Below are 13361 nucleotides of genomic sequence, written 5' to 3' on the forward strand. Positions count from 1 at the left end.
GCACATATATAATATCTCCCAGTGCATCAGTGGTTTTTAACCACTCCTCCATTGCTGTCTGGCAGATTTTCTTATTTTATTTTGGATTCAGGCAGTGCTTTGAGTCTGTCTTCTGCCTCTGAAGCACCTTCAAGTTAAACTGCAATATCTAAGTCCTACTTTTATCACATTTCTTCATCTCAACAAGGTAGCTACACCTATGGTACCAAGTCCTGCTGCAGTCCAGCCTTTGCACTTCAATAAAAATCTGGGTTTCTTCTTAGCTGGAAGGTCATGTTGCAGCAGGACTCTGTCAGAAAAGCAGTTCTGGAGGATCCTTGGCACAAAATCAGCTGAAATAGCCTGTCCCGTTCTGTTTGTGTGCTCTAGTGCTCTGCACTGCTGGCACTTGCTTCAATGGAGGGAAATGCTCTGAAGAGGGACCCCAGGTGTGCCAGTGTCCTGCAGGATTCCAGGGGCCTCGCTGCCAGTATGGTGAGTGCAGTGGGAATTGTCTCAAGGGCATCTGGTGGTCAGATAAAATGCATCTTCAGTAATAATTGTGAAAACAATAGTATTTTATTAATGTTGACTTAAAATTAAAGGTGCCTTTACTGCACTTCTAAGTGGTTATTTGGTCATTCTCTGATTTTCCAGAATTTTATCTTTTTTTTTTTTTTTTTTTTGTATTGAATTCTAACAAAGCAAGATGAAAGTTAAATTTGCTATCAGATGAGTGAGTGTCTGTGGTGGATAATATCACTGAATATCAGCAGTGGTGTCCAGTGGAGTATCTGTCTATTGCACTCAACTTGAGTGTTCCTGTGGTGCTCTTACTGAGTTTCTCAGCCTTGCTTTTACCTTTGTGAGAGGAAATTCTGAGTCAAAGCAGGTGGGCAGTAGGTGAAGAATGCAGCAAATGAACCACTGTATTTGTTCATGGGATTTTTTTTTTAGTGCATCTCAAAGTAGGAAGGTTTTATAGCTCACTACCAAATATTTCATAGTATTCCTGGAATAATATATGCACCAATCTTTCATTTCACTGTGTTCTAGCATGCTATAGACTGAATTCTGTGTGACTTAGACTCTATCACCCACTCTCAATGAGAATCTTTTTTGTCTCACACGCTGGCTCACAATTTGATAAATCCACAATGGGTTGTCTTGTAATTTAACACACTGTGTAAAGCTCTCCAAAATTACAGCACTGCATCCATTTGGCTTCTTAAGGGAGGGAAAAAAGTCATTCCTTCAGAGTAGGCTGTGATTGGGACAAAGAGTTTCTTTTGTATTAGGCAAATGATAATTTCCTTTTCAACTGAAGCATATTGTGCTTTGTTCAAAGGAAGGCAGATTTTTAAGTGTTTCGCTTTTTCCCTTTTAAATTCTAATATGTTCGTGTCCTCACCTGGCTTGTCTGTCAGGCAGTGTGAGTGAGGAGGACTAGAACAGTAAATAAAATGCAGAGCTGTTTCCAATGGAGCTGCTGCTGCCTGCAGACAATTTCAGTCCAGTTGAGCTGTGATTGGGTATTTCTTTACTGCCCACAAAAACAGGTTTATGGGGGTGAGTTGAGGTGAGCCAGAGTGACACCAAGGCAGGCTGGTTGTGATTAACTTACAGAAGATCTGCTGCTTCAAGGCAAGCAGGATCACAATCTCCAAGGAGGCCTTATAATAAGTTATTACCAAATGGAATAGATCTCGGCAAATTATGAATTGTCCTTGCCATAATAAATTGCCTTTTGAGACTCCTTTTGCTTGGAAACACCTGTGGAACTGAGGCATTCCCAGCAGGCAGATTGTGTGGCTAGCACAGGTCAGATTTTCAAGCTGCAGAGATTGTGCAGTCTCTGATTCACAGGCTGGTGACTGCAGCCCCTGCAAAAACAATGAGAGGTATCCTGCAGTCCTTGCTCTTTGCACTTGGGTGGAACTTTTATCTCTGGTCGTTTGTCTGCTTTCTATTGATTCCTGAGGTTTGAATGGAATTCTAGTAGTCATCATTTCCAGGTTTGTACAGCAGCTGCTATCACAGCCTGGCAGGAGTAAGTTTATAAATTGAATTCTGAAGGGAAAAACCTTCTTTCAGGAAGAATGTTATGGACCATTCACCTGCCTAACAAAAGCAAGGTAATTTAGAGTGTAAGGCCTCTTAACTGTTGCAGGTGCCTCCAGTCAGATTCTTCTGAGGTTTGTATCATATTTGTGCAGGCAAAAGGAAGGAGAAATGTCCCGTGGGACTAACAGCCATGGCCTCTAGTTTTCCTGGCTGATGTTGGAATATTGCCCTTAAAGGAGCTTGGGTTTCATGTGGCTGCATTAATCTATACATTCTGGGTTTAAATGATCATGAAGCTTAGTCTGTCCCCTCCTCCCCACTTGTCTGTGTGACCTCACTGCAAATTTCACTGCTTTCCTTCCAACACTTAACCCCAAAGAAAAAGGGGATTTCTTCTACCAGCATCTTTTCCTTTGAGGATTCAGTGGAAGGGATGGAAGCCAGTTTGGCTTTGGGGCACGTGCTGTAAAATGTCAAAGCTGGTGCAGTGAGGCTGTCCCAGGGCACTGTTGGTGCTGTGTCCTTGTCCCTGCAGTTCCTGTCCCCTCTGTCCCCCAGCTCCAGGAGTGTCCAGAGCCCCTCTCGGGGGCTCTCACTGCCTGGGACACCACAAGCTGCTGGCAGGAAGCTGCCCCTCGGCTGCTTGTTTTTTGATTTTTTTGAATAACTCATTTACAGAACCTAATCCTCCAATTTTTAAACACTTTTCAAATATTGCACAAACAAAATGAAAAGAAAATCCTCCAGTTTTAATCAAAAACCCTTGAAAACCCTAATCAAATCCACCAATTTGTTGGATTATAGTTTGTTTTGACTTAGAGATGGGGTAACTGAGAAGTGTTTAAAATTTTTTTATTCTTAGTCTTATGAGAAGGGTGAGATAATATAGATGTTATAATTTATGCTATTACAATTAGAAGTTAACTAATTTTTAATTATAATATAAGTGATTTGGCTTATTAGTTTTAGTTATATTATTTTGTAAATGTTTTAAAATTAATTGTATAAAATTATTTTATGTGGGTTTTATTACTATGTATTTTTTATAGTTTTATTTCTTTAAAGTATTTAGTTTTATTTGTAAGGTTATTTTTTGAAACTTGTTTTTAGTTTAATTTTTAAAATTATTTTCATTTTATTGTATGAAATTTTTAAGTTAGTATTTTTTATTTTAAGGTTTGTATACAGATGTATACTACGTGAGTTTTTTGTCAGGCTTTGAGAATTTTCTATAAATCCATTTCTCGCATTTGTAATCTTGGCTTCTGTCACTTCTGGTATTGTGGCTTCCTGTCAGTCTCCTGACAGAGGAGGAACCACAGGCATTTCATAGCTGCACTTGAACTCATTTGAGCAAAATTGCTTCATGTATCCCATTTTATATCTCCCTCTCTCCAACCTTTTTGATTTTCTTCTCCGTTTCTGTCATCACTGTTGGCAGCTGATTCTAAAGTTTCACTTGTGCAGCAGCTCTCATGATCTCCTTGCTGGGTGCTGTGAATTGCAGATAACAGGTAAGAAATTTCCATAAAAATATTAGTAAATTCAATTATTCTAAGAAATAAATGGGAACATACGTCCCAGGAATCTTCTAACTGTTCTTTTTGTGGAGTTTATATTTGCCATTGAGTCAGGGAGTGGTCAGTGTCCTGGAAATGGAGTTTTGTCCTGAAGAAAGTTTGTGGTGGATCCTCCAGAATGGCTGATGGCAGCCTGGTGCCTCACAGCCATCCCAGCAGAGATGATTATTCACAACTGGCATGAGAGCAGCTCGTGGCTGTTTAAAGGAATCACGGGGTGTTTTTGCAGCCTGGGACACGACATATTCCTGGTTAGATGCTGCCAGGGTCAGGGCTCCTGTAACAAACTCAATGTAATTGTGTTTAGAAATGTGTTCCTGCCTCCCTTGTACACGTCACTCCGTGGTTTTATTATTTTACCCACACAAGCAGCAATGCAAACTTAGGAGAAAGATTTATGAGTGAAATGGTCGAGTTCTTCATACAGCCATTGCAGGGTCTGGGTAACAGATTGAGCTGTCTCTTGCACTGTCTGCTGCAATTTGTCTTGTAATAATAGACTTGTATCAATTACAATGTGAACTTGCAAGCTGGGTTTCTTTCCATTTTTTTTTTTAACTTGTTTGGAAGTTGTGATCCACATTTGTCCCATTGAAAGGGAGGGAAAACCTGCAACAAAAGAGAGAGAAGGTAAAACCCAGTGCCAAGAATGAATTCTGCTGCAGTGCTGGTGTCACTGGTACTCACTGGTTGTCCTGGCAGTCTTGTTCAAGGCCTGGTGGCCACCTGAGCTGGAATTACATGAAATTCATTTAGCTTGTTTCATTCAGCTCTGGGAATTTTACTTGGACATGCAGCCAGTGAAAACATTCCAAATTCTACAAACAAGGTGTGTTTATTTGCTCCTCGTGTACATAGAATTGCTCAGTGGAAAATGAGGGGTTAGTTTTGACTCTTTAAGTGTTTTCTCATCAAATCTCAAGCTGTGGCTGGTTCTACCGAGTGCCTCCTGATGGGTTTTAAAACATGAAGTAAAAAAACAGAGAGAGAACTGAACATGCTTTATAACTTCTTGACTGATACAAAATCTGAGCATGATTAATGTTTTGCAAGAGGCACCCATAATTATGAAAGCATAAGTACGGCTGAGCCTGTCTGAGACAATGGCTGTAATTGGAAGGTGTTTAAAAATAGGTGAGGAATGACCAGGGAAGACTTGTCAGCAAAGTCATCTCGTGGTGGCGTGGTGTTTGTCCTCTCCAAAGAAAGCTGAGTACAATATTCCAGTGTTCAACAGATAAAGTGTCAACAGATTAATTTTTACACTACAGTTTGCTGCCGCACAAGTGGAATTTTAAGCTCTTTTGCAGTGCCTGATGCAGATCATTAAAGGCTGCAGTCAGAGCCTCCCAGGCACACATCTGGAGAGGCAGTGTGCTCTGCTGGCTGCAGTGCTCACCTGATCAGAGCTTTCTTTTCCACCCGCCACTGACCTTGGATATTTAGTGCAGTAACTTGTAGCAAATTACCCCACTCTGCCTGGGCTTTGTCCTACGTGAAATGCTGCTAATGGTGGCTCATTCCTTCATCAGGTGCTTTGAGACCCAAGTAATTAAGTGTGAGATAATAGCATTGGAATGTGTGTATAAAGGCAGAATGCACACTGCATGGGTAGCTAAATGAAATGCTTATGAGGGAGATATCCATCAGTTCATTGACTAGCTGTCAATCTCTGCCTTCACTCTGGTCACACACTATTAAGATATTGAACTATATAAAGATTCTGGTAAACAAAAACACCAGCACCTCCTAGAGCAGGTAGATCAGAGTTTGCACTATAAAACTGCTTAAAACAAAGGTGATTTGTGGTTTGTTTTTTTTTTTGTTTGTTTTTTTTTTTTTTTTTTTGTTTTTTTTTTTTTGTTTTTTTTTTTGAAACCATTGTTTAAAACGGCAGGAATTCTGATATATTTTCTTGCAAATAAAAATATTCTTTTCTTTCACTGTGAAAAAGAATTTTCTTCCATTTTCCTCTAGGAAATGTTTCTTCCTGCAAAGAGCTGTTTGATACAACTTCTCATTAATGTCCTGTCTGCATCCTGCTCTTTTAAGTTTTTCTTCTTTGAGGCTGAAGACCTACACCAGCCTTACAGGGCAGTGCAAATCCATGAACCAGTGCTACAAATTTTCCTTTTTTAAAATAGCAAATGGCAAGCTGAAACTTCCCATGGATCTGTTGCCCATAGACTTGTCTTCAGTTTTCATGGATCTTTGTTTCCCACTGAAACTATGAAATGTTTAAATATTTGTGGGGGTAAATTAGTTCTGATAGCTGGGCCCTCATTGTGCCAGGGTTTTTGGCATTTTGTTTTTATATTTTGGCTATGACTCCCCTGAAGTTTGACCCAAGACAACCTTTTTAATTTGAAAATTTGCCATTAGCCCACAGGGAAAGTGGAAGAGGATGGCACAAAAGATAATTTATGCTCCTATTGCTCTAGTTTAGTGCATATAGTACCTTAAAGATACTAGGTTGGAGTTTTTTTTCTGTTTTAGCTCAGTCCTTCTCCTGCCCCAAATGACTCAGTCTCATTAGTAAAATGCCAGCCTGTCATGGCAAGGGCAGCAGAGATGACTGATGAGGCTGCTCAGGGTAGCAAAGTACCTGTCCTCTGGCAGAAAGAAACCTTTTGATCACCGTCTCTCCTAGTGGGACACTGTTTTGTTCTTCCTCTGCTCCTTTTTGACTCCCAGGAGCAGTGATCCCTCAATCCTGTGCCTGTTTTTTGGCTGTCACACCCTTTCTGTAACAGAGGAGCCCTGGCAGGTGGCACATGGGAAGGAGGAGATGCTTTGGTGCCTTCCTGCAGCACTGGAGGAGCCCCTGTGAGCTCCTGAGAGCATCCTGTGGGCTGGGAATGTGCTGCCATCACTGTTCCTGCATTAGGGACTGTGCTAATGAGCCCTTCCTTAGCACTTGTCAAGGTAATAACAGTGCTCTGCACTTAGGGGTTCCAAAACCCTTCCAAGGAGCAGAGTTTGAAAACATGAGTGTGTTTTGAGCAGCATGCAGAGCTAACAGGGAGTGTTGGCGTGTTTCACCTCATCAGAAGCTAAGAGTGGATGGTGGCACTTCCTTTCTGTCTGTCCTGTGTGAGGCACACAGCAAACACCAGCAGTGTGAGGCACTTTCAGGGGATGCTGCTTTAAATGTCTTCCCTTTGTACCTGGCAGGTTGGTTGTGGCCAGCAAGCAGTGCTTGATCTTGTGTTAAAGATGCAGCCACTGCTCTAAACTCAGCCAGTTCTGAAGCAGATGGGTTTAGTTCAGTGAAAGAACAGCAGTGTAGGTTTTAAGCCTTCATATTAATTGGTTGTATTGCAAATGCAGAAGCCCTTGATTTCATATTAATTGGTCATATTGCAAATGCAGAAGCCCTTCATTTCAGTGAAGTCATATGAGAGCCCAGTAAATATTTATCTCTTTGCTATAATTCTTTCCTGCACTGAACATTTCAGACATTTAAAAGTGTTTCAGAGGCTGTTACAGATTTCTGTTCAGTGTTGTGTTCTACTGCCCAGCATGCATTTGAAAAATACCCCTTATATAACTTTAGGTGGCTTTGGATTTAAAGCCAGACTTCAGTGGTCTGGACAGCTCTGCCCTTACTAAAACCAGTCTAAAACAAGGATGACCTTTTCCAATTTCCCCTCTCAGTATCTCATCAGTGGGAGCACTGCTGTTTTCACTGTTATTTCCCCCTGCCTGCATCTCTCCGTGTTCCTGGTGCTGTCTGGAGCACGCTGCCACCAGGTGAGCTCACAGCAGGTGCAGCTTTGTGTCCCTGTGTGACCCTCAGGGTGTCCCCAGCCTCTGGGGGCTGGCAGGGCTGGCTCGGTGTCCTGCTGTCACTGCTGCCTTCACCTGGATGCTTCTCCTGGAGGTGGCCTTGGAGCTGCTGCCACAGCCTCTCTTTGTCTCAGGTGGAGCCTCACGACATCGACAGAGCCAGTTTGGGCCCTTCCAGAAGCACAGGGAGAAGGGGGGGGAATCTGACGGCTTTTTCTTTCAGTTTATAAGTGTTTTATCAAATTTAGTCAAAATTTAGATGCAGTAAAGTCTTCAATTGCAGCCTTTTGGCTGATTCTGGCCTCACTGGAGACTTAGTCCTTCAGCCCTCCAGTGACCTAATTGCCTTCCAAATGTGAGAAACAAAAAGGCACTTTTGATTTTTTTTTTATTGATTTGATTTTGATTTGATTTTGATTTTTTTTAACCCCTAAACCTTAATGAAACCTATAAATTTCACGTTAGATTCTTAAATCATTTCAAGAGGAAAAAAAACCCAATGATTTTGAGTATTAAGAAAAAAAAAAAAGTGTTTCTAATCCACAACGTCATCCCCATCATGTAGATCTGTCAAAACAGTCATTTCCTGCCAGGCTTTGGTCTCATGGTGACACATCTTTCTGTAACCTGTCTCCTGTGCTCTGATGACAACTGACAGGTGTCCTGACACTTAAAACATCCTGGGATTTGTATATTTAAATTGCAGGTGGGTATAGCTACAAATCAGTAGGAAGGTAACATTGGACCTCAGTATGAAGTGCCACAAGTCTGGAGCTGATTGAAAACCCACGAGGAAGGTGAGCTGGATGTTCTCTTGGGCAGAGATTTGCAGAAGACAAATGTAGTGCGCAGATCACTGCAGGAGGTCCAAGCTATCTGTAATGTCTCAGTGAAAAAAGTTGTGGTTGAGATAAAAACGACATTATCTGTTCTGGTGATAGATAACAGTTGATTCAGAGATTAATTCCAGTTGTGAGCAAGGCCCTAGGCGGGATTCAAACAAACCCTGAAAGCACGGCTTGCTCCAAACTTTCCATCCTTTCTTCTTTGCTCCCCTCCTCACACCCACCTGCTCTTTGCCAGCATTGCCCACAGAAACCCCTTTCATCAGCAGTAAGACACGAGCCTCTCCAGATGAAAAAAGCCCTTTAAAGCAGCCACTAAAAAGCTGAGAGGAATCAAAGCTGTGCCGTTCTGAAACAGGAGCGGTTAAAAAAAAAAAAAAAAAAAAGCTGATTGAAAAATCATGCCTGGCTCTCTGCTAGGTGTGACAGGATGTAATCATCAGCCCATCCTGCTGAAAGGGATGCACTGCCTGGGCTCCACAGCCATTAGGAGGGAGCGACAGGTAGACAGACAGCAGAGCTGGAGCTGCAAACAAATATGTCAGGAGGAAATGAACCTCAGCACAAGCACTGGAGAGGGGGAATTCACCCCTGTTGTCTTTGCTACAAAAGGCTGTTTAGTCTGTGCTTGCTGCAGAAGGTAAAAGGAAAAGAAAATCACGGGGGCAGAGCTGCTGTCTGGCTGCTGGCATTCGTTTGCTGCTGGGTGAGGAGATGTGGTTGCAAGGGCCAGCAAACTGAGTGTTGGGCAGAGGTGCTGTGCAGGTACATTCTTCCCCCCCACGCTAACAAAAGGTGGATGAGCAGACTTTGAGTCTCTAGAAACATCTGGATTCTGTTTCATGACACCTGCACGGCCTCTGTGTGGCTGCAGGCAGATTTATTTGGGCTTCCAACTTGCTTCAGGGATTTGAGCTGGATCACAGTGAATTTGATCAGGTAATGCAGATGGATTTAATTTGCCCAAGGTACCCTGGCTAAGCTCTGCCAGCACCCAGTTCATGCAGTGCTTGTGTAGCTCTGGATGCAACCCCTATATTAATAAAACATCTAGACAACATGGAATTTTAACTGATTTGGCAGAATATCCAGCAGACTGTTACATCTTTAAGAACATTTTTGTTGTCTTTTGGTAGCTTTTCAGAGTGAAGTTGGAGATGTTTCTGCTGTCCTGTCTGCAGAGAGCTCTCCCCTTTAGTCAGAGGTCAAACACTTCTGCTGCACCTTCCCTCCCACCCTCCAAAATCTTTGGACTGATGTTTGTTTCCAAAGAGGTACAAATAGCAGGAGAACCCTTCACAAAGCAAGCCTGGCTGTTGTTTTCTCCTTCAGTGGCAGTGTCACTGCTGATTGCTGCTCCTGCCATGAGGTGCTCTTGAGGCTCTGTCACTGAATGTTTCTTGTGGGAGGGAGGGAGTGGAGCTGCCTTGAGCAGCACTGCAAGGACTCTGACTGGCAGAGTCACATTTGGGTGGCTAATTAGTTTTGCTGACCCAAGCACTTTGACACACAGGATCACAAAATAATGAGGTTGGAAGAGACTTCTAAGATCATCAAATCCAACCTGTGCCCTAACACCTCAACTAGACTACAGCACCAGTCTTTTTTTTAAACACATCCAGAGATGGTGATTCCACCACCTCCCTGGGAAGACAATTCCAGTACTTTATTATTCTTTCGGTGAAGAATTTTTTCCTAATATCCAACCTGTACCTTCCCTGAGGTAGCTTGAGACTGTGTCCTCTTGTTCTGTCAGTGTGGGTATGAACAGATTTGCACTGTAAAAGGAGAAAAGGGATTCCTTTAGAAATGTGTGGGTTTAGCTGTTCAGCCAGGACTGGCCCATAGGTTTGGAAGGGACCTTAGAGAACATCTTTTTTCAGCCCCTGCCATGGGGGGGTGGGGTTCCACTGGTTCCACTGGGCCAGGTGCTCCAAGCCCTGTCCTTGAACACTCTCAGGAAGGGAGTTCTACAACTTCTCTGGTCTGGCACCTCTAAATCTATTTTAAACCAGGAACAATGGCTTTTAAAAATTATTTTAGCATCAAAGGAAAACCTGTGGTGCCTGTCCTGGTTCCTTTCCAGCTCTTGTCTGCAATTCTCTCAAGCTGGGTCTGGGTATGTGCTGTCTGCCAGAGGCTGTGTTTTAAGGCTTAAGAGTAGATGTGTTAGTCTATATCTGTCACTTTTTTTACAGCAAGCTCCCTCCATCCTGTGCCTTGTGTCTCCTTGGGTGTCCTCTCCGTGCTCTTAAGGAAGCAGCTATTTGTTGTCAGCCATCATCCACCTAGAAATTTGTTTTCTCAGGTGTAATGACTGCAGCAGAATTCTTCAGCATAAATACTGTTTTACAGTCATTTAACAGCATTTTCAGTGCTGATGTTTATTTCATCTAAAAGGGGCAGAAGAGTTAATTACATTGTCTAGAAAGGGAGGCAGAATCTTGCCAGCAACCACGAGGCATTGCTGCTCACTTCGATAGAACTGAGCTCGCAGTAGTGGCAGCTGGATTTAATTATAAGTTTGCAACCCTGTGGTTTCAGCAGCAGCTGCTGAAGAATGGATAATGCAAGTAGCCTTCAAAGCCATTCACATTAGAGATAAAACCTTGTCATTCACTGAGACAGCTGACTGAACAAGTATTAAAATGAATAAAGATTTCCCCAGGGAGGTTGCAGGATGAGGTTTGTTTTTTGTCTCGCTGGCTCTTGCTCAGATATGTCAGGCTTGCGGGATTTTACTCTTGCTTCCACCCAAAAATGTGAGACTACTCACAAATAAAAGTCGTAGATTATCTAATCTAAGCACTGGTTGTGTGATTAACCTCAACAAGTTAGGAAGGAAATGCTACTTACTGGACTTTTTTTGTATTTCTGTAGCAATCTTAAGAAAGCCCTGTCCTTGCCTCGAACAGGGAGGGTTGGGAGAAGGTTAAACATGTGCTAAAGATACCTTAAAAATTCACTTTATTTGTCATTTTATTCAATGATATGTCAGTAATAGATTACCACAACTGAAATGGAAAAGTATGTAACTACTGGAGTTATATTTTAATTATTTTGTTGTTGATATATTTCAGCTTTTATAAATGGAAAATCGATAATTCTAAAGTGAATTTGAGCCTTGTAAAACTAAAACTAATAGCTAGAACCTCCACAGGCAAATTACAATATTTTCCAAGTCAGGCTGGAGCAAGAACTTGGTCTAAATGATTTTTCCAGCATCCTTGGTCAGTTGCTTCCTAAAATGACTTCCCATGCTCTCTTAAATTTTGAGGTGAGTAATGATTTGGAGTGTTGGAAAACATTCTGTGTTTTTTCTACTGTAAGATTTGGTATCCTCTGAAAATAAAACCTGTTCCAGATAGGTTCTGTTGGTGACATAAAAAGCTATGAAGGTTGGGTAAATTTCAGATTTGGCTGTTTGAAAATTGAGTCTTTCATAGGTGCTTCCTTTTTCCCCCAGTGATAATGAAAGCACTGACTTACTGTGCTTAAAGGAAGTGCAGCTGTTATTTGTCTAGGCAGATATTTAATTTCTGCTTTGTTGCATCTCCTGTGGAAGAAGAGGCAGCTGTGGATGAAGTGGTCCCTGGAGACACTGGCCCTGTGATTCTTAAAATTTCTTTTATTTCTGAGTGTCTTTATCATTCATTTTCCTTTTCCCTCTTCATTTTTTTCCATCCTTGCTACTTTCCAAAGCTCAAGTTGTGACTTAAACTTTAGATCCAGTTATTTCAAAATTGTTTTCTGCTTCTTCAGGTACTTTCTAATAATCTCTTCTAAGTACACGAAAGGTTGAAAAGGCCAAATCTATTTCATGACCACCTGGAATAAAAGTGGTTGCTCCTGTTTTTCAGACATTTGAGAGATTCTCATGGTGGTACTGAAGTGGAGGAATTGGTGTCTGTGCTATCCTTTTAAAGAAAACTTATTTCTTACAGTTTCCTTTTTTGTAAAATCTAATTGCCTTTGCTTCACCAAGAATTCGCAGGCAATTGCTTTTCTCGCTGTTATCCATGCTGCAAGGGTGGCTTTTGTGTGCAGGGTTGCTGACCTGAATCTGTTTTTTCTCTCTGTAATCTCACTGTCTGGGAGCTCAGAGAGCTGACAGGAGTTAGGGGAGGCAGTGCTGGTCTGCTGGATGTCTGACGTGGCTTCCTTCACATGTGAGTGCTGGAAATCCTGTTAGTTTTAACATGATGTAACGTGGGGGGAGAAACAGCCCATTCCATGGAAATTTTTATGGCTAGATATTCACTTGTCCGTCCATCTCTTCTTCCTGCACCTGCTCCAGTCTGAGATGTGCCTGCAGTGTGACTTTTATCCTTCCCCACTGACCCTTTGCAACTCTTACTGAGGCCTCAATCTATGTGCAGCATTTATGTTGTAAATAATCTAGAAGCTGTAAATGTAACTTTTTGGGGGTTGGGAAAAAAAAAAAAAACAACAACTCAATATGATGTTAAACTTCCTGAATATTTTCTCATTTTGGATCTTGGTATCCCGTGGAAAATAGTCTTGAAATTGTGTGTAAATCTTGTTTAACTGAATATCCTTGTTGTGCTGCTGCTCTAAGTAGGGGCTGTTTATGTCAGTGATGTTTTCCAAGCTGAATCTGCAGTGTATCCTCTCTGGATCCTTGTACAGTCAAAGAAGTGGAGAGTTCACTTAAATCCTCTCTTCCCTGATTCCTGTGTTTTGTGGTTAAAATCTTCTTTCATGCACTGGACGGTGGTACTGTATGAACAGCTCTGGGAACTGAATTTGGAATTATTTTCACACCCAATCTCCACTTGTAATAATCTTTCTTGAATAGTTTTATGTGGTGTGGGAAGCAACAGGAGGGAGAATGTGCTAACACAGTAGATAAGGGAGAGATGTTCATCAGAGGGCAGACTTAATAACTGTGAAATAAGTGAATATATTACAATGCTTGCTAAATTCTTTGCATGGAGAGCAAATTCATCTGTGGCATGACTAGGCAATTATACACTGATTGCAGCAGAGTTGTGCTTCACATCTCTAGAGAATTTTGCCACAATTTGTTTCATGTTCCACCTTTGTTCCAGCCAAGTAAACTCGAGACTGAAGAAAATTGCAC

General features: G+C 41.8%; 1 protein-coding gene across 1 annotated transcript in view; it reads left to right on the forward strand.

The window, feature by feature from the left end:
- LOC128812107 (multiple epidermal growth factor-like domains protein 6) overlaps positions 1–13361 on the forward strand; it is a 188560-nt gene that overhangs the window by 13949 nt on the left and 161250 nt on the right. The window contains exon 4 of the mRNA XM_053986317.1: positions 370–474. Within this exon, the coding sequence (XP_053842292.1) occupies positions 370–474 (105 nt within the window). The remainder of the gene's footprint in view (positions 1–369; positions 475–13361) is intronic.

Source organism: Vidua macroura, chromosome 10, assembly GCF_024509145.1.
Source record: "Vidua macroura isolate BioBank_ID:100142 chromosome 10, ASM2450914v1, whole genome shotgun sequence".
Taxonomy (NCBI): Eukaryota; Metazoa; Chordata; class Aves; order Passeriformes; family Viduidae; genus Vidua; species Vidua macroura.